The sequence below is a fragment of the Anabrus simplex genome, chromosome 5 (genome assembly GCF_040414725.1).
Source record: "Anabrus simplex isolate iqAnaSimp1 chromosome 5, ASM4041472v1, whole genome shotgun sequence".
In the NCBI taxonomy this organism is placed as follows: Eukaryota; Metazoa; Arthropoda; class Insecta; order Orthoptera; family Tettigoniidae; genus Anabrus; species Anabrus simplex.
In genome coordinates, this window is record NC_090269.1 from 450136964 (window position 1) to 450159886 (window position 22923).

General features: G+C 39.3%; 1 protein-coding gene across 1 annotated transcript in view; it reads right to left on the minus strand.

Annotated features, from left to right (window-relative positions):
• Positions 1-22554, minus strand: part of LOC136875100 (uncharacterized) — a 61081-nt gene extending 38527 nt beyond the window's left edge. Inside the window, exons 1-3 of the mRNA XM_068227985.1 lie at positions 22426-22554; positions 15432-15549; positions 3572-3652 (exon numbers count right to left, since the gene is read on the minus strand). Coding sequence (XP_068084086.1) covers positions 3572-3652; positions 15432-15497 — 147 coding nt within the window. The 5' untranslated portion in view covers positions 15498-15549; positions 22426-22554. The remainder of the gene's footprint in view (positions 1-3571; positions 3653-15431; positions 15550-22425) is intronic.
• Positions 22555-22923: the final 369 nt, after the last annotated feature.

Genomic DNA, 22923 nt, shown 5'->3' on the forward strand with positions numbered 1-22923 from the left:
ACATGGTACTGCCTAACAGTCTTACTTTTAAGACCTTCCTTTCTATCACATTTATTTTTAACTACCACAAAAACAGCTTCATGATCACTAATACCATCTATTACTTCAGTTTCCCTATAGAGCTCATCTGGTTTTATCAGCACCACATCCAGGATATTTTTCCCTCTGGTTGGTTCCATCACTTTCTGAATAAGCTGTCCTTCCCATATTAACTTATTTGCCATTTGTTGGTCATGCTTCCTGTCGTTCGCATTTCCTTCCCAATTTACATCTGGCAAATTCAGATCTCCCGCTACAATCACATTTCTTTCCATGTCGTTTCCCACATAGCTGACTATCCTATCAAATAATTCCGAATCCTCGTCAGTGCTACCCTTTCCCGATCTGTACACTCCAAATATATCAAGTTGCCTATTATCTTTAGAAATGAGGCTTACACCTAGAATATCATGTGTCTCATCTTTAACTTTTTCGTAGCTTACAAATTCTTCTTTCAACAGAATGAACACTCCCCCTCCCACCATTCCTATCCTATCTCTACGATACACACTCCAGTGCCGTGAGAAAATTTCTGCATCCATTATATCGTTTCTCAGCCATGATTCAACTCCTATTACAATATCTGGTAAATATATATCTATTAAATTACTTAATTCTATTCCTTTCTTTACAATACTTCTACAGTTCAACACTAACAATTTTATGTCATCCCTACTTGATTTCCAGTTTCCTGTTCCCTTATCACCGCTCCCTAGGCCATCCCGTTTCCCTGAATGTACCACCCTATTACCCTTCCAAACAAATTTCCTAACTTATATGTACCACTGCGGTTTAAATGAAGGCCATCTGAGCGCAGATCCCTATCTCCTACCCACCCATTAGGATCTAGAAATTTCACTCCCAGTTTCCCACATACCCACTCCATAATCTCATTTAAATCCCCAATCACCCTCCAGACAGTATCCCTCCTACACAGTATTCCACTAATAACAATCTCCACTTTCTTAAACTTCACCCGTGCTGCATTTACCAGATCTCACACATCTCCAACTATGTTGGTACTTATATCACCTTGCCTTACGTTGTTGGTACCAACGTGAAACACTACCACCTTCTCCTTCCCCTCCTCCCTCTCTTCTACTTTCCTCAACATCTGCCTCAACCTAATTCCTGGATAACATTCTACCCTGGTTCCTTTTCCTCCACACACTTTCCCCACGTGTCTAACGAGGGAATCCCCCATGACCAGAGCCTCAACCCTCCTGGTCAGCCCTATCTTCTCTCACTGCTGCAGAAGCTACTTCCTCCTCCCTTTTCTCCTTCCCATGACCCTGTTCCACCCGTCTTTTCATATTCTCTACTCTACACTTCCCTTTCCTACCTTTTGCCTTCCTCCTACTTCCATGCATCTCAGCAACAGTTCCCTGTCCCTCATCTTCCCTCTGTTGTTCTACCTGGAGTGACTCACACCAATTTCGCACAGACACCTGTCCTGAATTCTGATCCTGAATAGAGCCCTTAGCCTGCAATCTCCTTCCCCTTAGAACATTAGACCACCTGTCTTCTACAACTCCTCCCTTTCCTTCCCCTCCCTCTTGTACACCTACTGTAACCTGTACATTGTTTGAGGGAGTCCTATCTTCCTTCCTGTCTTCTGTGAAAATCCTAATTATCTCCCTCAAACTTTCCAACTCCTCCCTCACACCCCTCAATGCCTCACCACACCCACAATAAGTACACTCGCGCTCCTTAGCAATTCTTTACGGGGGGGAAAAAAATTAAATTAAAAAATAAAATAACTTATTTGCAAAAAATAAATGAACGAAGGGATATATTGTCGGGGATAGTACACAACAATAAGGTATTTAATATACGACTACACTACAATACTACTTATTTGTGCTCTACTTTTAAATTATTCTACAACCCCTAACAGGATAAAAACTGCTGTTAATTACTGAATATCGAAAGTAATACACAAGAACTACACAATTCCAAACTGCAATTAAGCCTATCCTAATTACAACAACAGTATTTTAGTAAGAGTCTCTACGGATACCTCTACCACACCAGTACTACACAAATATTTTACAATAATAAAATAAGCACACTAAATTCTAATAGGATATTATTCGTATACTACTGTACAATACACTACAGTAATTTTTAAACTACTTTCAGACGTATCCTAATTACGATACCGGTACCATACCATATGTCACTACTAAGCACAACAGAAATGAAATTTGCAAGAACTACTGTACTCAAAGATTACCAACGAAGCTAAATACTTAGACAAATTATTATTAGTATTACGGTCTAATAGATACACACGAAAGATAACACACGAATATAGCAGGCAAGATACGGCACTATCTAAATGTACTGTATCTATACTACAATGTATCTACACTACACTACACTGCGTTTGGTTAAATGCTTAAGTATCAAAAGGTTTGCCGTACACGAAGAAAAACACGAATATAAATGGCAAGATACTATCTAATATATTATACCTTATCTTCACTACAATTCTACTGAAATGTGGTTATGTGATTATTACAGCTGGTGGATTACTATTATTTTCCCTACTCCACGGGACGGAGAAAAAAAAGTGTCCTTAATTAGGCCTGCTGAAATATACGAGGTTGTCTACAATAATTTCTCAAATATTTCTATCAAAACTTCTACTACTCCAGGGACTTGAACTGCAATTACTGGGATATATGAACTTTATTATTATTAGCTAACCGCTCATAAATACTGAAAGATCGAGGGAGCGAAATATAAATTACGGATACTAACTACCTACTCAGAAGTAGAAATGAATGGAATACAAGGTCAGCTGATTTTTATTTATATTTACTTGACTACACTACACCCTTTGTTCACGACTGTAGCCAACAATGCAATATTTGAATATGAGGAGCGACAATAATCAATAACAATACAACGACTGTTAACTATTACCGTGTAATCTCTTTACTTTCTTTTTAAATGGAAGTTTACAGGCGTATCGTGTTTTCTAATGTAGTAAATTATTACCTTCATTTTGAATGGATATCTATACAAAATACCGGAGAAGTTGCTGCAGAAGTTACGGTACTATTCCTTATGATAATCTGCCTTTGTAAGTACAACCAACGAACCTACAGATATTTACAAATATTTTAAAAGTTAATAGTATTACCTAAAGTATCTCCTAAACCTAAATTCGAAACAAGGTACACCTAGCTAGCGTACTTAACCTAGAAAACATAATTTACTGAAGACCAACTGAATTACTTGTTACAAAATTTAAATAAATATCACTACTCCCAATTTCTACCAACAAGCACTAAACACCACTATATAAACAGCACTAAATGAATCAGATATACACACAATTAAGCTATTTCAATAGGTTTTCACTACTTTATCACTACAATAATGCAAGAGCTCTCTCAACAGCCAACCGTTCTCAAGCGCATCCAACAATACAACAATACAACCACTCACCAATAACTGTAAAGTAATTGCCACTATTGAGCAATGGCTCATCAGATAAATAGACTAACTCAAATGTGTTTACCTGTGTTGGTCCTGGCTCTGTCAACTCTGGATTGGTTTCTTCTTTCAAGAGTGTCATTGATGACCCAAGTTCAAAATTTTCCTGCAGAGAAATCAATATGTTAAGTGCAATCTTCAGTCACAACTGGCAGCCTTTCACAAACGAGGTTGTGATCCATCTGGATACAATGGCTCAAGAAGGATCTCTCGTGTGGATGACAAATTTCAGGCCGCCGTTATGAAATAACAATAAATAAGATGATGTTTGTTCTATAGAGGGACCTAACATCTAGGTGATCAGCCCCTAATGGTACATCGTGAAGTGCAATGATGTGTGTTTGAGTCATCAGTCCATAGACTGGTTTGATGCAGCCCTCGATGCCACCCTAACCAGTGCTAACCTTTTCATCTCTATGTAACTATTGCATCCTACATCTGCTCTAATCTGTTTGTCATATTCATACCTTGGTCTACCCCTACCTTTCTTACCACCTACACTTCCTTCAAAAACCAACTGAACAAGTCCTGGGTGTCTTAAGATGTGTCATATCATTCTATCTCTTCTTCTCGTCAAATTTAGCCAAATCGATCTCCTCTCACCAATTCGATTCAGTATCTCTTCATTTGTGATTCGATCTATCCATCTCACCTTCAGCATTCTTCTGTAACACCACATTTCAAAAGCTTCTATTCTCTTTCTTTCTGAGCTAGTTATCGTCCATGTTTCACTTCCATACAATGCCACGCTCCACACGAAAGTCTTCAAAAACATCTTTCTAATTCCGATATCAATGTTTGAAGTGAGCAAATTTATTTTCTTAAGACAGCTCTTCCTTGCTTGTGCTAGTCTGCATTTTATGTCCTCCTTACTTCTGCCATCGTTAGTTACTTTACTACCCAAGTAACAATATTCATCTACTTCCTTTAAGACTTCATTTCCTAATCTAATATTTCCTACATCACCTGCCTTCGTTCGACTGCACTCCATTACTTTTGTTTTGGACTTATTTATTTTCATCTTGTACTCCTTACCCAAGACTTCATCCATACCATTCAGCAACTTCTCGAGATCTTCTGCAGTCTCAGATAGAATAACGATATCATCGGCAAATCTCAAATTTTTGATTTCCTCTCCTTGGACTGTGATTCCCTTTCCAAATTTCTCTTTGATTTCCTTTACTCCCTGTTCTATGTAAACATTGAAAAGGAGAGGGATCAAACTGCAGCCTTGCCTCACTCCTTTCTGGATTGCTGCTTCTTTTTCAAAGCCCTCGATTCTTATCACTGCAGACTGATTTTTATACAGGTTGTAGATAATTCTTCGTTCTCGATATCTGATCCCTATCATCCTCAGAATCATAAATAGCTTGTTCCAATCAACATTATTGAATGCCTGTTCTAGATATACGAATGCCATGTACGTGGGCTTGTCCTTCTTGATTCGATCCTCCAAGATCAGATGTAAAGTCAGGATTGCTTCACGTGTTCCTACATTTCTCCTGAAGCCAAATTGATCTTCTCCCAACTCAGCTTCAAATTGTTTTTCCATTCTTCTGTAAATAATACGTGTTAAAATTTTGCAGGCATGAGATACTAAACTAATGGTGCGGTAGTTTTCACACCTGTCAGCACCGGCTTTCTTAGGAATAAGTATAACAACATTCTGCCGAAAATCGGTTGTTACTTCTCCTGTCTCATACATCCTGCACACTAAATGAAATAACCTCACCATGCTGGTTTCTCCTAAGGCAGTCAGTAGTTCAGAGTGAATATCATCAATATCATCAATTCCTATTTAGGTCACTCACAGCTCTGTCAAACTCTGGCTACAAAATTGGGTCTCCCATTGCATCAGCATCAACAGCCTCTTCATGTTCCAGAACCAAATTATCTACATCGTTACCTTGATGCAACTGTTGGATATGCTCCTGCCATCTTTCTGCTTTGTCTTCTTTCCCTAGAAGTGGCTTTCCATCTGAGCTCTTAATATTCATACACCTAGATTTCCTTTCTCCAAAGGTTTCCTTGATTTTCCTGCATGCAGCATCTACCTTTCCCAAGACCATACAGTCTTCGACATCCTTGCACTTCTCCTTCAGCCATTCTTCCTTAGCTACCTTGCACTTTCTATCCACTTCATTCTTTAATCGCCTGTATTCTTTTCTGCCCTCTTCATTTCTAGCATTCTTATATTTTCGTCGTTCATCAATCAGGTCTAGTATCTCCTGAGTTATCCACTGATTCTTAGTTGATCTTTTCTTCCTTCCTAACATTTCTTCAGCCGCCCTACTGACTTCATTTTTCATGACTCTCCACTCTTCCTCTATTGTGTTTCCTTCAGCCTCTTCATTTAGTCCTTGTGCAACATGTTCCTTGAAACAATCTCCCACACTCTTTTCTTTCAACTTGTCTAGATCCCATCTTTTTGCATTCTTTCCTTTATTCAATTTCTTCAGCTTCAGATGGCATTTCATGACCAACAAGTTGTGGTCAGAGTCCACGTCTGCTCCGGGGAAAGTTTTGCAATCCAACACCTGGTTTCTGAATCTCTGCCTAATCATAATGAAGTCTATTTGATACCTTCCAGTGTCTCCAGGTCTCGTCCATGTATACAGCCTTCGTTTGTGGTGTTTGAACCAGGTATTGGCAAGGACTAAATTATGATCAGTGCAGAATTCCACCAGCCGACTTCCTCTTTCGTTCCTTTGTCCCAATCCGAATTCTCCTACTGTACTACGTTCTCTTCCTTGGCCTACCACTGCATTCCAATCTCCCATCACAATTAGATTCTCGTCGCCTTTTACATATTGAATTAAATCGTCTATCTCCTCATATATTCTTTCGATTTCTTCATCATCCGCTGAACTAGTAGGCATATAGACCTGCACTATTGTGGTGGGCATTGGTTTGGTGTCTATCTTGACAACAATAATTCTTTTGCTATGCTGGTCATAGTAGCTTATCCGCTGCCCTATTTTCTTATTCATTATTAAACCAACTCCTGCATTTCCCCTGTTTGATTTTGTGTTGATAATTCGGTAGTCGCCTGACCAAAAATCCTGTTCTTCCTGCCAACGTACTTCACTTATACCAACTACATCTAACTTTAGCCTATCAATCTCCCTTTTCAGATTCTCTAACCTACCACAACGATTCAAACTTCTAACATTCCATGCTCCGACTCGCAGAATGTCAGTATCCATCTTCCTGATGATCGCCCCCTCTCGTGCAGTCCCCACCCGGAGATCCGAATGGGGGACTAGTTTACCTCCTGAATATTTTACCCGGTAGGAAGCCATCATCAGTACATCATTCATACAGAGAGAGCTGCATGTCCTCGGGAGGTAGTTACGGCTGTAGTTTCCCGTTGCTTTCAGCCTGTAGCAGTATCAACACAGCTAAGCCATGTTGAGTATTATTACAAGGCCGTATCAGTCAATCATCTAGACTGCCGCCCTTGCAACTACCGAAAGGCTGCTACCCCCCTTTCGATGAACCATTCGTTAGTCTGGTCTCTCAACAGATACCCATCCGATATGGTTGCATCTGCGGCTCGGCTATCTGCATCATTGGGACACGCAAGCCTCCCCACCGCGGCCAGGTCACATGGTTCGCAGAGGAGGAGTGCAATGATATGGCTATCAAAATTCTAAAGTCCATCCATTAACTAGAATTCAAAACAATGAGGGCAAATAATGATTGTTAACTTGAAACAATCAGTGGAACTGAACCGGAATGCCTCACCTCCCCACAAAATAACTTAAAATAATGGTATAACCTGAACAAGGGACTGCTTCCACAGCAAAATTATATTTCAATGCTTAATGTCCAAAGCGGTCCACAATCCAAGTCACCAGCCCCTTATAACGCTGCTAATCACAGGTAATATAGACTCATGGTATGTCACAAATAATGGTACTACTCACAAGCAATGCAGACCTATGATATTCCTCACATAGTGGTACTACTCACAAGCAACGCAGACCTATGATATTCCTCACATAGTAGTATTACTCATAGGTAATGCAGACCCATTCTGAATACAGGGGAACCAAAAAAAGTTAGGGCAGCGAATGGCATGTCCTGCCACATGGACTTAAGTCTGTGCAGACGCACACCTGCTCCCCCACCTTGGTGCGATGCACATGATCGTAGTAATCACAGACAATGCACAGACCCATGTTGTTCCTCATGTAATGGCATTAATTACAAGTAATATGGTCTCAATTCCATCATCCCTCAGTTGCCCCTTTTAGTTGCCTCTTACAGCAGGCAGAGGATACCATTGGTGTATTTTTTATCTGCATCACCCACCCACAGGGGCTTAACAATAAGTATTGTAGGCCTCACTGTATAGGTAGCCTTCTTTACACAATAACAAAAGATCATATAACAAGACTACAACAAGTTTTACAGTCATAAAAATGCTACTGATGGAAAAAACTGACAGTGTTTACAGCTACACAACAGAGATTACCTCTATGACAACCCTGTGATACACACTGTCACTTTACAGTCAACAGGACTTAACAGGTGGCCATTATGTTTTTTCTGTCAAATCTGTCATATTTCTATGTTTCTATTGGACTATAATTCTACACTGATGGACAACCTAGCTACTTGTGTGTGTAACACCACCTTTCACCTTGATGACAACAACGTGGCTTGAAAGGGACTCCACAATATACTGGAAGCAAGGGAATTCATACTTTTCCATGATCAATGCACATGGATGCAGATGGATTGTTTGGAGCAGGGACTAGAGTACGCATATCTCCATCCAGAAAATCGTAAAAGTGCTCAATATGACTGAGGCTAGGTGACCTTAGGAACCAGACAAGCATCGTCATATCCACGGAGTGTTCACTGAACCAATCAACCACAATCTTCAAGCAACTGGTTAATGCAATGTCTTACTGGGCGTACAGGTCTCCTGCAGTTTACTGGAGGTGAACAAATGAGAGAACACGATCTGAAAGCAGGGTCCTGTATCGTTCCTGAGTGATTGACATTGTCAGACATACCATAGATCTCATTTCATCTCATGTGAGCAGTTGCTATAGGATGATACCACCATCTCTGGCCTGAACTGTACTCCACTGAGATTTCCTCCAGTGCTTGGTGAAATACTTGTTGTACCCTGCGATTTGGTGTGTATAAATGGTACTACGAGTTATGTGTCCAGGTGTTCCTTCTCTATGCTTTGAGAGCTCAACAGTAGTGTTCCTGAGCCCTTGTCATTATTTGTGTCTCGTCATGTGCGATGAACAGTGGTACCAAAGATAGACGCTGGCTTCAGAACATCATTAAAAGAAGATTGTCTTCGATGCTGTGGCTGCTCACACCTCGCTTTTCTCCAGCATTGCAACTGAACCTAACCTGTTGCACAGTTACCATTGAACCACTCGTACCATCAGAAAGTATTTGGTGACAACACCTGTCAACAACACGTACTCCATAGTAGTTGACCATGGAGATGGTGGTTTTGCTCGACATGTCCAGAGTGCACAAGTCAGCCAATGGAAGGTCCAGTGTCTGCACAATAGTCCATACTCATGGCACCAACAATCTTGACCACGATCAAACATGAAAAGATGTCGTGCCTTACCCTTCCGGTGCTCACCTGTTACTCACACCCCAGTATGACGTTCGACGACTCTCACACTCACGTATCACACAGAACTACTACATTCGACGAGCCGATCAATCTTGTTTTGACAAAAATGCAGCTACAATTCCATTGCTCACCAGAATATTCTTGCATTTGATCACTCCTTTTAGAGAAACTAGAATTTCAATTCAAAAATATAAACATCCTCTTCTCAGTAATAACATACAGATCCACACAGACTTTCAAAGATCTTTTGGCAATGATGGGATAAGAAAGGGCTAGAACTGGGAAGGAAGCAACTGTGGCCTTAATTAAGGTTCATATGCAACATTTGTCTAGTGTGAAAGTGGGAAACCATGGAAACCCATCTTCAGGGCTTTAGTTGGAACCCACTATCTCTCAAATACAAGCTCACAACAGCTATATGAGCCGAAGAGCATAGCCAAGTGACTCAGTAAGATATAAAGTAACTTCATTTAATAGACTGTAATTTGTTACGGTAGTTACCATACCATGTCCGTATATTTGCTTTAAGCCACATTGTAACATTATGATATGTAATTTAGCTGAAATCCTCCAATACTTTTCCTTTCTTAGGATTCATACATAAATAATAGTACTGATAATGTAGGCAGTATGAGAAATTAGTGACTTCAAATATTTTATCATTAAATCTAAGAACTGAGGATATCATGAAGGAGGTAACTGCATTGATAAGCAAATAGAATTTATCTTCCTACATGTTCTTGGTCATCGTGTTTCTTTCGCACTATTATTCACAACTTATTTTCAGTGAAGTTCATAATAGGATTTTGACAGTTTTGAATTTCACCATTTCCTGCCCATATTTTCACTTCATTTATGCCCAGGTTTCAACGTATTATTTAGGAAACATTGAAGCAGAGCACATTGTTTCAGAAAAAGTTAAATATAATAAAAACTATTGATCATTAAAGTTTTCAATAATACTAGGAAACATACTATCACATCCATTTCTGTATTCATTGAGTATATGGTTGTTGGTTGAAACCTCAACCCTCCCACCTACTGGTGATACTCGACAGAGAGGTATTTGTCATATTCGCATGTTGTCTGAATCCCGCTAAACCAACAATCACCTGATTCTGAAATTGGAATGATGCCCGTATATATCAGCTTTTATTTGCTCTGAACAAGTATCTTTCCATTCTGTATCTATTTTACTGGAATGTGCCAGTTTGAATGGTGCATTAATATATATGCAATTGGCTATGTCACTGAACAGTTTGTCTCCTTCTAACATATGTAAGAAGTAATCTACTTCCCGTAATAACCTTTCCAAATTACGGACAGGTTCAATATCATCCATATAATCATTTGGAGTCGCGAAGTGTTTTTTGCTAACCTGAACTGCCTAGCATCACTATCAGGTCCGATTTCTTGATATCCATTGTCCCTCATATCACTGTTTTCAGTAAAATTACCTTTGTTGATATGTTATTTACTCACTAACACCTCACCTCCACCTTTACTCAACAATTCCGTGTCACTTTCTTCGCTTATATTCAGCTCAGTTTTCAACGTCCGCAGTGTTCAATCCCGCCATGTTTACAAACAAAACAGCTGAACTGCGCTCATGGAAGTTCAAAACCATTGCCTAGGCAACGTCAAGACAGATTATAGCTGTTCTTTTATTTCCTAAGCCTTGTACATTGTACTGCGTGTTCATAAATGCCTTATAAACATTTCACTGCCGAAAAAATATAAAATTATCACATAGATCACAGACATGTGCAGGTAATAAACCTGGGCGATTTTGGGCGCTAAGGGCTGGAAGGCAAAATGAACAGTTGGGTGCTAAGGGCGGGAAAGAGTTAAGAATTGTATTTAATTTAGTCGACAACAGTTTGGGATACATAATAGATTCGTGCAGTTAACTGAAGTCTTTTAGTTTATAATAAATAATACATTATTTGTAATAATTAAACAGCCTGAGAAACTAGTAGGACTGCATATGAATATGATAAATGAATTAGCTATGCGGCTTGAGTCACATAACTGTTAGCTTGTATTTGGGAGATGGTAAGTTCGAACCCCACTTCTGGTAATCCAAAAAATTTATATCCATGGTTTCTATTTCTTCATATCACACAAATGGAGGGACTGTACCTTCCTCAAGGACATGGTCCATTCAGTACTAATCCTATCCCTCTCCTATACGCATCATCACTGTAAGATCTGTCTGCGTCGGTGTAACATGAAGGGAAGTAAAAATGAGAATTACTCCAAAAACTATCAAAAATGTACTTAGTGGGATGTAAAAACAATAAATTTATTATCAGAATATAACTGCTGAAGTAAATCAATGGTAACAGAAGCACAGCTGTGACTCTGACAGATGTTAGTAATTGTGACTGTGCCATTTTTCATCTAAATGAACGTGTCACTGAAGTACCCACCATTGTATGGGAATGGAATAACAGAGGCCATGCGTTTTATTGCGCGATATCATGCTATTGAAAATGTTTCCAGGAGTGATATTTTGATGTAATAATCTTTATATTTTGGAGAAGTGGATAATGCAAGTGCTCCTGATAAGAATCCGTCCTCGAGCCACCTGTTAATTCTTGACGTTTACTCAAGATATATGTAGATATGTAGTGTATAATTTCTGCAGGGAAAAAGACATTCATATCATACTACTGCCATGACACAATTTGCACCAACTTCAGTCTCTAGATTAGACGTTAGGTTCTATGGTTCACTGAATTTATCAGAAAATGTGGGTTCTTTCTGAAAACAACAACCTACTATAGACTAGAAAGTGTTTGGAGAAACATTTTCCTGTGCTTTTCAGTTTTTATGTTTGTCCTTGCCTCACCTGGGCCATTATGTACGCCCTTCTACCTCTCTCTTGTCGTTTGCTCCTCTTAAAACTAGTGGTGTGGTAGTTTTCACACTTGTCATCACATGCTTTCACAGAAATACATATGACATGATACATCTTACACACCAAGTGGAATAACTTCATTATGCTGGTTTCTCCTAAGACAGTAATTCTGAGGGTCAATTCCAGATATCTTGTACCTTGATACTCTATCAAATTCTGACCTCAAAACTGGGTCTTCCATTTCATCAACATCAACTGCCTCATCTTGTTCCAGAATCTTGGCATCTACTTCTTTTCCTTGAATATGTTCCTGCCAACGTTCTTCCTTGTCTTCTTTACCCAGATAATGTTTTCCATTTGAGCCCTTAATAATCAAACAGGTAGTTTTACACTCTCCAAAGTTTCCTTAATTTTCCTCTATGGAGCATCCACCTTTCCTACAATCATACAACTTTCAATATCCTTGCACTTCTCCTTCAGTAATTCTTCCTTTCCTGTCCTACATTTTTCATCTACTTCATCCAATAATGACCAGTAATTCTTTCCTACCCACCTCAGTTTCTTGCATTCTTATATTTCTGACATTCTTCAATCAGGTTTAATATCTCCTGAGTTATCCACCTATTTTTATCTGATACTATTTTTCTTCCTCTCCCGCTTGTGCAGTCCCCACCTGGTGATCAGAATGGGGAACTATTTTATATCTTGGATTAAGCCATCATACGTACATCACTGATTCATATGAAGAGAGCCACATGTCGTTGGAGTTATTTAATGCTGTAGTTTCCCACTGCTTACAGCCATGTACCAGAATGAATACAGCTAAACCAAAGCCATATCAGTCAATCATCCAATCTAACACCCTTGCAACTTCCGAAATGCTGTTACACCTTTTTTGATGAACCATTCCTTATTCTGCTCTCTTGACAGATACAAATCAAATATGATTGCACATACAGCTTGGCTAACTGCTTCTTTGGGATGTGCTAGCCTCCCCACCATGGCAAGGACACATGATTCACAGGAGAGGATACCCAATTCCGTACAAACCAAGACTGCTTTAGATCATACCTCCACACAATGAACATAATTACTTCACCACTCTAACTCCCCACAGAAATTAACACAAATGGCTCTCTATCATGACAAGGAAATGTCCCACATACTACAGACTCTCCCTCTATTTAAAGTGCATAAACATGTCAACACAGTCAGTATTTCACGCTTAAGCACAGATATTTCCATAAGCTTCAAGAATAACATGAGTGCAATATAATGCATAATCTGTGTCAATACTCCACAGTATATTGAATGGTGAAATACATATTGTATTTCTATATCCTAAATTACACTTTTTTAAAGATCTCAGTGACTTTTACCATCTCTTAGGCATTATCACATCTACACAGAAGCAGGTCATAAATATTGGAATACACTTTCTTAGTCAAGTTGTTCCTACTGATTTTACGACACACAATCTACTTTTATGGCTACTCAAAACATGAAGATGCTGGAATTCTGTCTGTCAAGAGGTCCTTTTTGCATCTCAATAAAAGTAACAATATGAGGCTTGAGTACTTGAGAGACTTTTAATACCATCAGGCTGATCGGAGATTTAATGTGGCAAGACCACCACCACCTGAACAACTCAAACAGAATTAAAGGCTGCATACTCAGACAATACAAGGTACTGTGCTGAAAGCAGTAACAGAGCTCACAGAGGTGAGGAGGAACCCACTTCTTCTTCATAATATTACAATTGAGTTTAGCTTTCAGACACGCTACGCAGAATAACAGATGCAAAGGAAAACATTCTGCATTTCCACCATTAAAGTATAATCATATAAATAGTTTTTAGTAAATTTGATACATACATACATACATACATACATACATTATCATTATAGACTGTTATGCCTTTCAGCGTTCAGTCTGCAAGTCTCTGTGAATTTACTAAACTTTGCCAGAATCCTCTATTTGCAACTAGTGCTCTGGCCTCATTTAGTTCTATACCTCTTATCTTTAAATTGTTAGAAACTGAGTCACCTTGGTCTCCCTCTACTTCTCTTACCCTCCATAGCAGAGTCCATTATTCTCCTAGGTAACCTATCCCCCTCCATTCACCTCACATGACCCCACCACCGAAGCCGGTCAATGTATACAGCTTCATCCATCGAGTTCATTCCTAAATTAGCCTTTATCTCCTCATTCTGAGTACCCTCCTGCCATTGTTCCCAGCTGTTTGTACCAGCAATCATTCTTGCTACTTTCATGTCTGTTACTTCTAACATGAATAAGATATCCTGAGTCCACCCAGCTTTCGCTCGCGTAAAGCAAAGTTGGTCTGAAAATAGACCGATGTAAAGATAGTTTCGTCTGAGAACTGACTTCCTTTCTACAGAATACTGTTGTTCGCAACTGCGAGCTCACTGCATTAGCTTTACGACACCTTTATTCAATCTCACTTACTATATTACCATCCTGGAAGAACACACAACCTAAATAATTGAAATTATTGACCTGTTCTAGCTTTGTATCACCAATCTGACATTCAATTCTGTTCAGTTTCTTACCTACTGACATCAATTTAGTCTTCGAGAGGCCAATTTTCATAACATACTCATTGCACCTATTTTCAAGTTCCAAGATATTAGACTGCAGGCTTTCGGCACAGTCTGTCATTAAGACCAAGTCGTCAGCATAGGCCAGACTGCTTACTACATTTCCACCTAACTGAACCCCTCCCTGCCAAGTTATACCTTTCAGCATATGATCCATGTGAACTATGAACAGCAAAGGTGAAAGATTACAGCCTTGTCTAACCCCTGTAAGTACCCTGAACTAAGAACTCATACTACCATCAATTCTCACTGAAGCCCAGTTGTCAACATAAATGCCTTTGATTGATTTTAACAATCTATCTGTTATTCTATAGTCCCCCAGTATGGCGAACATCTTTTCTCTCGGTACCCTGTCATATGCTTTCTCTACATCTACAAAATATAAACACAACTGCCTATTCCTCTCGTTGCATTTTTCAATTACCTGGTGCATACTGAAAATCTGATCCTGACAGCCCCTCTGTGGTCTGAAACCATACTGGTTTTCATCCAACTTCCTCTCAACGACTGATCGCACACTCCCTTCCAAGATGCCAGTGAATACTTTGCCTCGTATACTAATCAATGAGATACCTCGATAGTTGTTGCAATCCTTCCTGTTCCCTTGCTTATAGATGGGTGCAATTACTGCTTTGATATTAGTATAAAAATATAGAGACTTCAGAATAGACATAGACATTGTTGGCATGACAGATATGTATAGTTATGAAACAAGTCAAACTCAGTCGACTGCTAAGTGATAAATTCTCATCACAATAAAATTACCTGGAATAATACTTACATGTGAAGATTTTGCCGCTTCTTCAAGCCATACTAGTTCCTCTTTGATCTCTACTTCAACATCCATTTTGCATAGAATGAGAAGTTCTAGACAGTGCTGGAGATGTAAGTCACTTCCACTGAAACATGATGCAGAAACATTAATTTTTTTTAATATTACCATTATTGTTGTTCTTTGGGTCTTCAGTCGATAGTCAAGGCTGTAATTGTAGGTGACTGTTTTACAGTATTACAGTTTTACCTGGATAATGAACCTTAGTGACATATATTTTCAATGAAAAACACCCCAGAACTGAGAAGCCAGTGACTAAAACACTTAATTATTGCCCATTACACCAGGGTCTAATCACCAGTTTGATGTACCTCTGCACACAACTCTAATCTGAGCTACACTGTACATGTACTCTATTATATACATTATGTTTTTTTCTCTACACGCAAAATGTTCTTACCTCCCTACACTTGACTTCAGTACCAGCCAAGCAATTCTGCATGTATTTTCATTCTTATGGTCAAATTTATCCAAATCGTTATCCTCTCGTCAACTTTATTAATCAAATCTTCATTTGTGACCTGGCTTTATCCATCTGTCATTCAACATCAACACTATAGGGAATGGGAAATGTTCATGGAGTTCTGCACTAGTATGGAATTAGCCATTTTGAATACATTCTTCAAGCATAAAGTAATTCACTGCTACACGAATGATGGTCAATAGATCCACAATAATAATGTACCAAGCTCGATAGCTGCAGTCGTTTAAGTGCGGCCAGTATCCAGTATTCGGGAAACAGTAGGTTCGAACCCCACTGTCGGCAGCCCTGAAGATGGTTTTCTGTGGTTTCCCATTTTCACAGCAGGCAAATTAATTAAGGCCACGGCCGCTTCCTTCCCACTTCCAGCCCTTCCCTGTCCCATCATCGCTATAAGACCTATCTGTGTCGGTGCGACGTAAAGCAACTAGCAAAAAAAAAAAAAAAAAAAAAAACTGTATCATAACAGATTTTGAATTCAGGAAATCAATTACAAAAGTGCAGGTATTCCAGAAGTTTTTGAAGAAGTGAACTAAATATCTCTAGGCCAAGAACTGGGAAAGTGAAATCTGTATGCAGACAATTAAGGTTGGAGAATTTCCAGGATGAGTACATTAGACAGAAGTATATGGATACAATCAGTGAAATGTTTCAAACAATAGAGAGAAAGGAGGTTCAGGCTATAGAAAGATAATTAGTTGCATACAGGGAAGTTGTAGGAGAAACAGCAATGGGACACCTAGGGACTAACTTATTATGGGTGAAAGTGAATATCTTGGTGGAATGATGAAGCAAATGTAAAAAGAAGGCACACCACAAATGGCACCAAACAAGAACTACTGCAGACAAGAAATTATACCTAGCTGAAGGAGAGCAAAACAAATCATTGTTGAATGGAAGACGTTATGGGAAAATTTCAGTAATCACCAGAAGAGGCTTAGTCAAGGTGCAGAGAAACCTTTCTGGCCAGGAAGAAAGAATCTTAGAATTTGAGGTAAAAAGGAAATTTATAATAATAATAATTAATAATTGTTTGTATGGATAACATAAATATATATCTAACATGTATACATTTTAATTTCAATATATATAGTTTCAGATTGCACAATTTCACAACCGATGCTAGCAGTTCTTGGTCGAGACTGCATAGCCGACATTCGTGTTATATTCGATCAATAAGTGGTGCAATTACGTACAGTAGGCTACAGTAGGTTTTTGATCATCCATCGTTAAGTGTTTTGTAATTTAATTCGTAGATGGCACTGATATATACTGTGTATATTCACTTCGCAACGTAATCAACAGACATGATCTGTAATACGTTAGTTGTGACATCTATATAATATATAAAATAAGAGTTTTGTCTGTACACTGCTCAGAATTTGAAAAGGATGTTATTTCTGTATCAGTTGTGACTACAGTAACAAAGAAATGCACTTTTTAATTTTCCATCATTTCCGTCTGGAATATACGTGCGAAATGGTTCTGAATTAATTTGGAACAGCGAGAACTCAGAACCAGTTCTGGATTTCTGTTGTACACTACTGCGCATGGGCAGGCAATTGGGAATCAATTCGGTATGATGTTGTACCATGTATTACCATTCTGAATGGTTTAATGTCGACAAGCTACCATCGGCTAAAAATAGAAATATCTGCTAAAGTTCTTGTGTAGGCATGTACAGTTTCTTTTGCACACTTTTTAGCGATAGATTTACACCCTAGTGCTGAGTCGGTCAACTTTGGTTATCTTCGAGATTCGTATTGGCAACCTATGAAGCACAACTAAGAATCGCTTATCATCGCTGTGCGACATCTGGCGGACACTTTACGTACTCGTACTGTTGTTGTTTACACAGCAAAGCCAAACTATAGAATTCATGCTAGGAACACGTTTCGCATCGGGAAATATTATATAGTATTATATATTGTGTGTGTGACACAGTTGTTGGCATTAAGATAATAAAGGTTTAGAAAATTCATATCGATCGATCATATTATCGATTCAATTCAGATTTAATTTCCATTCAGTTGGCAGTATTTACCGGAACCGGCAGTGGTCCCTTCTTACTCCTCACCGAGTACAAAAATCTATCACTAAAAAGTGCACGTACAGTATGTACCTAGGTATTAACATACGGACAGATCAGTATTAGGGTAATCACATAAATATGACTGTAAATAAAGGGTACTTATCTCTGCACATGGTTATGAGTGCTTTTAGGGGTTGTAGTAAGGTTGTAAAGGAGAAGACATATAAGTCTCTAGCAAGACCCCAACTAGAGTATGGTTCCAGTTTGTGGGGCCCTCACCAGGATGACTTGATTTGAGGAACTGGAAAAATACAAAGAAAAGCAGCTCAATTTGTTCTGGGTGATTTCCGACAAGGGTATAAGTCCAGGATCCGCCGACACGGGCGATCACGGGCTCCGCGGCCGCTGCTTGTGCGTCTATATGACGTCATATATGACGTGTTTGGCGAGTTGATGTTTGTAAACATGGCGGATAATTCGAAGGGACGTGTGGCGGCCGCTAAATGTATGAATTAATGGTCTGTTATATTTAGCTGTTTGAGACTGCGTAACACTATTTACAGGCACTAGATTGGGTTACAACTTGACTAGTTGGTTCGTGAAATAGGTATTAATGGTACGATATGATGGAGCTGACTTGATGTTGCGAAAACTTTACGAGTATTAAGTACGTCCGACAAGTACGAAAAGCATTGGTCTGGTTTGGTTAGGTCCGGCTAGTGGCAAAACCATCGCTCTGGGGACAAACAAAGCGGGTCTGGGGGCGTAAGCCCCCAGGTTAGAACCGTGAAGCGGCCAACAGTTCTCTAGCATCCCTTACGAAAGCAATTGTGTTTCACCGAATACCACTGATAAGGACGGGTTAGGTAGTGATCCACCGAAAACCACTGATAGTGAGAGGTTAGGTTGTGATCCACCGAAAACTACTGCTAGTGACACATTAGGTTAGGTGCAACAGCATTGCTAATTGAACGGGGTGATCCACCGAAAACCACTGATAGTGAAGGTTAGGTTGTGATCCACCGAAAACCACTGATAGTGACAGGTTAGGCTGTGATCCACTGATAACCACTGGTAGTGACACGTTAGGTTAGGTTTGGTTAGGTGCGACAGCATTGCTAATTGAACGGGGTGGTCCACCGAAAACCACTGATAGTGAAGGTTAGGTTGTGATCCACCGAAAACCACTGATAGTGAAGGTTAGGTCGTGATCCACTGATAGTGACTGGTTAGGTTGTAATCCACCGAAAACCACTGATAGTGACAGGTTAGGTCGTGATCCACAGAAAACCACTGGTAGTGACAGGGTAGGTTAGGTTCGGTTAGGTGCGACAGCATTGCTAATTCAGCGACTGTTGTTGGAAGTACACTTTTGGTGATCACATCACGAATGGGAAGGCAACACTATACATACGAGCATACTGCAATCACTGTGACAGGATATGAATATATGGGTACTCACCATAAGTTGACAGAGGAGTGGACAGAAGATGGACTTCTTGTGTTTACGTAGATGTACTCCCACTTAAAATAATAATTACTAGTATGGATACAGCACCAAACAGGAGTTGTTTTGGCTAGTTGTACTTCGTCTTAAAACAATCATCACCACTATTACGGAGCTGGACACACGACTAGATTGTTTCTGTCTAGTAATACTTCCTCTGAAAACAATAATCACGACTATGACAGAGCTGGAGACACAACTCGATTGCTTTCTTCTAGTTGTAAGCCTACTTCCTCTTAAAACAGTAATCACGACTATAACATAGCTGGAGACACGACACACGACTGGTTTGTTTTCGTCTGTTATTTAGTTGTACTCCCTCTTCAAACAATAATCACACTGCCGGTAATGGAACTCGTGATTTCTTCTTCTTCTTTAGTGTTGTTGGGCGCTGCACAGACGCAATTTACCCAGTCACCAAATGTACACTCGCTTGAACACTGCAGTCTCTATTTTTTTATTATATGAATGTTACATGTATGCGTGTAGAACGATTGGTCATTATTATCAGAAGAATGTATGTTGAAATTACGAAGAACTAGATACATCACATTGAGTAATTTAAATTGTGTGAGAGTATTCAAAGACAAATGTTACATTGATTTAAGTAGTCCGTGATGGCCAGCACAATTTCCGGTGTGAGATTGGATACTTGGCAAGAGACACATGTGGGAAAGCCAACCTGTTGTTCTTATAATCGTTGAAAGAGAATGTTTCGTTGTGTGTTAAATGTTTTACATTGTAGAATAATGTGATTAGCATCCCCGATAGCGTTACTACAATTACATAGCGGTGAGTCATTTAACTGAAATCGAAATTTATAGGCTGGTTTGAGTGCATGGTTAAAACGAAGGCGAATGATAGTGGTAACATGCAGATGTGTGTATTTCCCTTTAGCAAACCATGGCGGTAAACAGATAGAAGGTTCCACATTAAAATAAAATCCACCCTTTAAAGTCGCAGATCCTTTCCAATCGTCCTGCCATCCCTGACAAAGTGCATGTTTTATGAGAGGTTGAATATCGGTAGCGGGAATAGCGATGTTACAGTTGAACCCATTTCCTAAAGCAGCGTCTTTGGCAAGTAAATCAGCTTTAAGATTGCCATTAATATTAGAATGGCCTGGAATCCAGACCAACGTTATATCCTGATGGTTTTGGTCTAGGTTAAATAATAGTTTTTTTTAATATTGAGGACATACCACGAACTGGGACTTTGAGTTGATTGTATGCATTTTAGAACACTCTGCGAATCAGAAAATATGATGGCTTTTTTATACCGGTAGCATGAAGTTTGACATATAATAGGGCCTGCCGATTGGCGAATGCCTCAACAGTGAAGATAGAAGCATGTTTTGGTCGTGTGAATTTACCGGAGGTTTTAGATGAGGGTATATAGTAGGCTGCTCCGACACCTTGGACATTTCGAGAACCATCCGTGTAAATACTTAATGTATCCTGATGAGGAGATAGGCATACTGGGAATGGAAAAGAAATAATATGAGAAGATTGCATGCTTTGTTTGGTATTGAATCCGAATTGGGATATAATAAGTTGTGGTTTATACAATGGTACAGAGTATGGGAAGGAATAATGAGGTAGAGAGGGACATTTAATGACTTGATTGTTATAATCTCTAATGTTTTCAAATGCTGTTAAGAGGTCTGGCGGTTTTAATTTAGTATTAGGGTATTTTTGAAAATATTCCGAGAGAAGATGTAATTTAGGAAATAACAAATAGGAGGTAAGCGAGATTTTTCTTAGTAAGAACTTGTTTGCTAGAAACTTTCTCCGTAAGAACAACAGCATTTCTCCAGTTTCAACCAGCAACGCATTAGTGGGGGTTGATTTCAATGCACCAATGCATAGTCGTATCGCTTTGTATTGAATAACGTCTAATTTATGGACAAGGGTGGCAGATGCCATGTTAAAAAAGAAGCATCCGTAATCTAACCTTGATCGTATGGTATTCTTATAGATTGTCAACGCCATGACTGGGTCCGCCCCCCAGGAACTCGTGATTTGAGTTTGATGTATTCTTGTTCGTCGTAGAAGTTAAGTTGGCAACAGTTGAGAGAGAGACGACAGAGTCATCTTTTGGGGTAATTATTAATTACTTTGCAATGCCATCTCAATTACTGGTGGTAGTAGCCTACTATATGTATCTCTATATGCATCGTTTACACCTCGAATTATCAAGTAACATGTTAGCTGAGTGGATAAGCTGCTGGACTACGGAGTTGGAGATCGCTGGTTCAAGACGGCCTATCGCCAGGAATTTATAAAAGGTAAGTAAAATTAGTATAGTATGCGAATATGTAAGTGGAATAAGTACGTATAAATTAGGTTAAATGGACGCAGGTGAAATACAGGTGGGAGTTGAAAGAAGGTGAAGACATAGAAAGTAAAAGCGAAATTTCTTCAGTATGTTTTAATTTCTCCCCACCCGAAACCCCTCCTACCCAGGAGGTTCAGTAAGTATGTCGTCATAGCTGTGCCGGCGAATTCTAGCCTTGTTCCCCGACAAGAGAGTACCGTTGCAAAGTTTTGGCTGGGAAGACATGGGAGAAAGGAGACGATCTGCTCAACTAAGTGGTATGTTCCAAGCTGTGAGTGGAGAGATTGTGTGGATTGACATCAGTAGATGAATAAGTTAGTGATGTCCTTAAAAGTAGGAAAGATCACAATATGAAGATAAAGTTAGAATTCAAGGGGACACACTGGGGCAAATATTTGTTTATAGGAAGTGGAGTTAGAGGGATTTGGAATAACTTATCGAGGGAAATGTTCAATAATTTTCCAATTTCTTTGCAATCATTTAAGAAAAGGCTACGAAAACAACAGATAGGGAATCTGCCACCTAGGCGACTGCCCTAAATGCAGATCAAGATTGATTGATTGATTGATTGAACAATACAGCTTACCTTATTTCCTATCAGGTACCGTACGATACTATGTTCCTTATTCAGATTTAGAAGACGAGCAAAGACAAATTACTGAGAAACTCACTCGCAATATGTTAAGAGGCCATAGCGTAAAACATAACATTTGCACTCACTGAAGAAGAAAATCTTCGAGAAGTATCAGAATCACTGCCCGCTCGATCTGCATCCGATGGCTGCTTATACTGCCTGCTCATTCCATGTGCAAACGTGTAACACGACTTACAATCGATCTGCCGCTAGATGGTAGCACCAACCGTACCCAATTATCGCGTGAATACAACTAGATAAGCATACAAGCGTACAACAGTAAGAGAAAAATTAAAGAATTTTCCGTATAAGGTGCTGCTCTAGAGAGTTATAGCTTTAAGACTTTTCGAGAAAGAGGTTTTGACGAACAAGAAAATCTTGAAACTTTTTCTGTATGGTACTTCCCTACATTACTAAGTAGAGGTTTCACGAATTTGGCAACCACAGCTT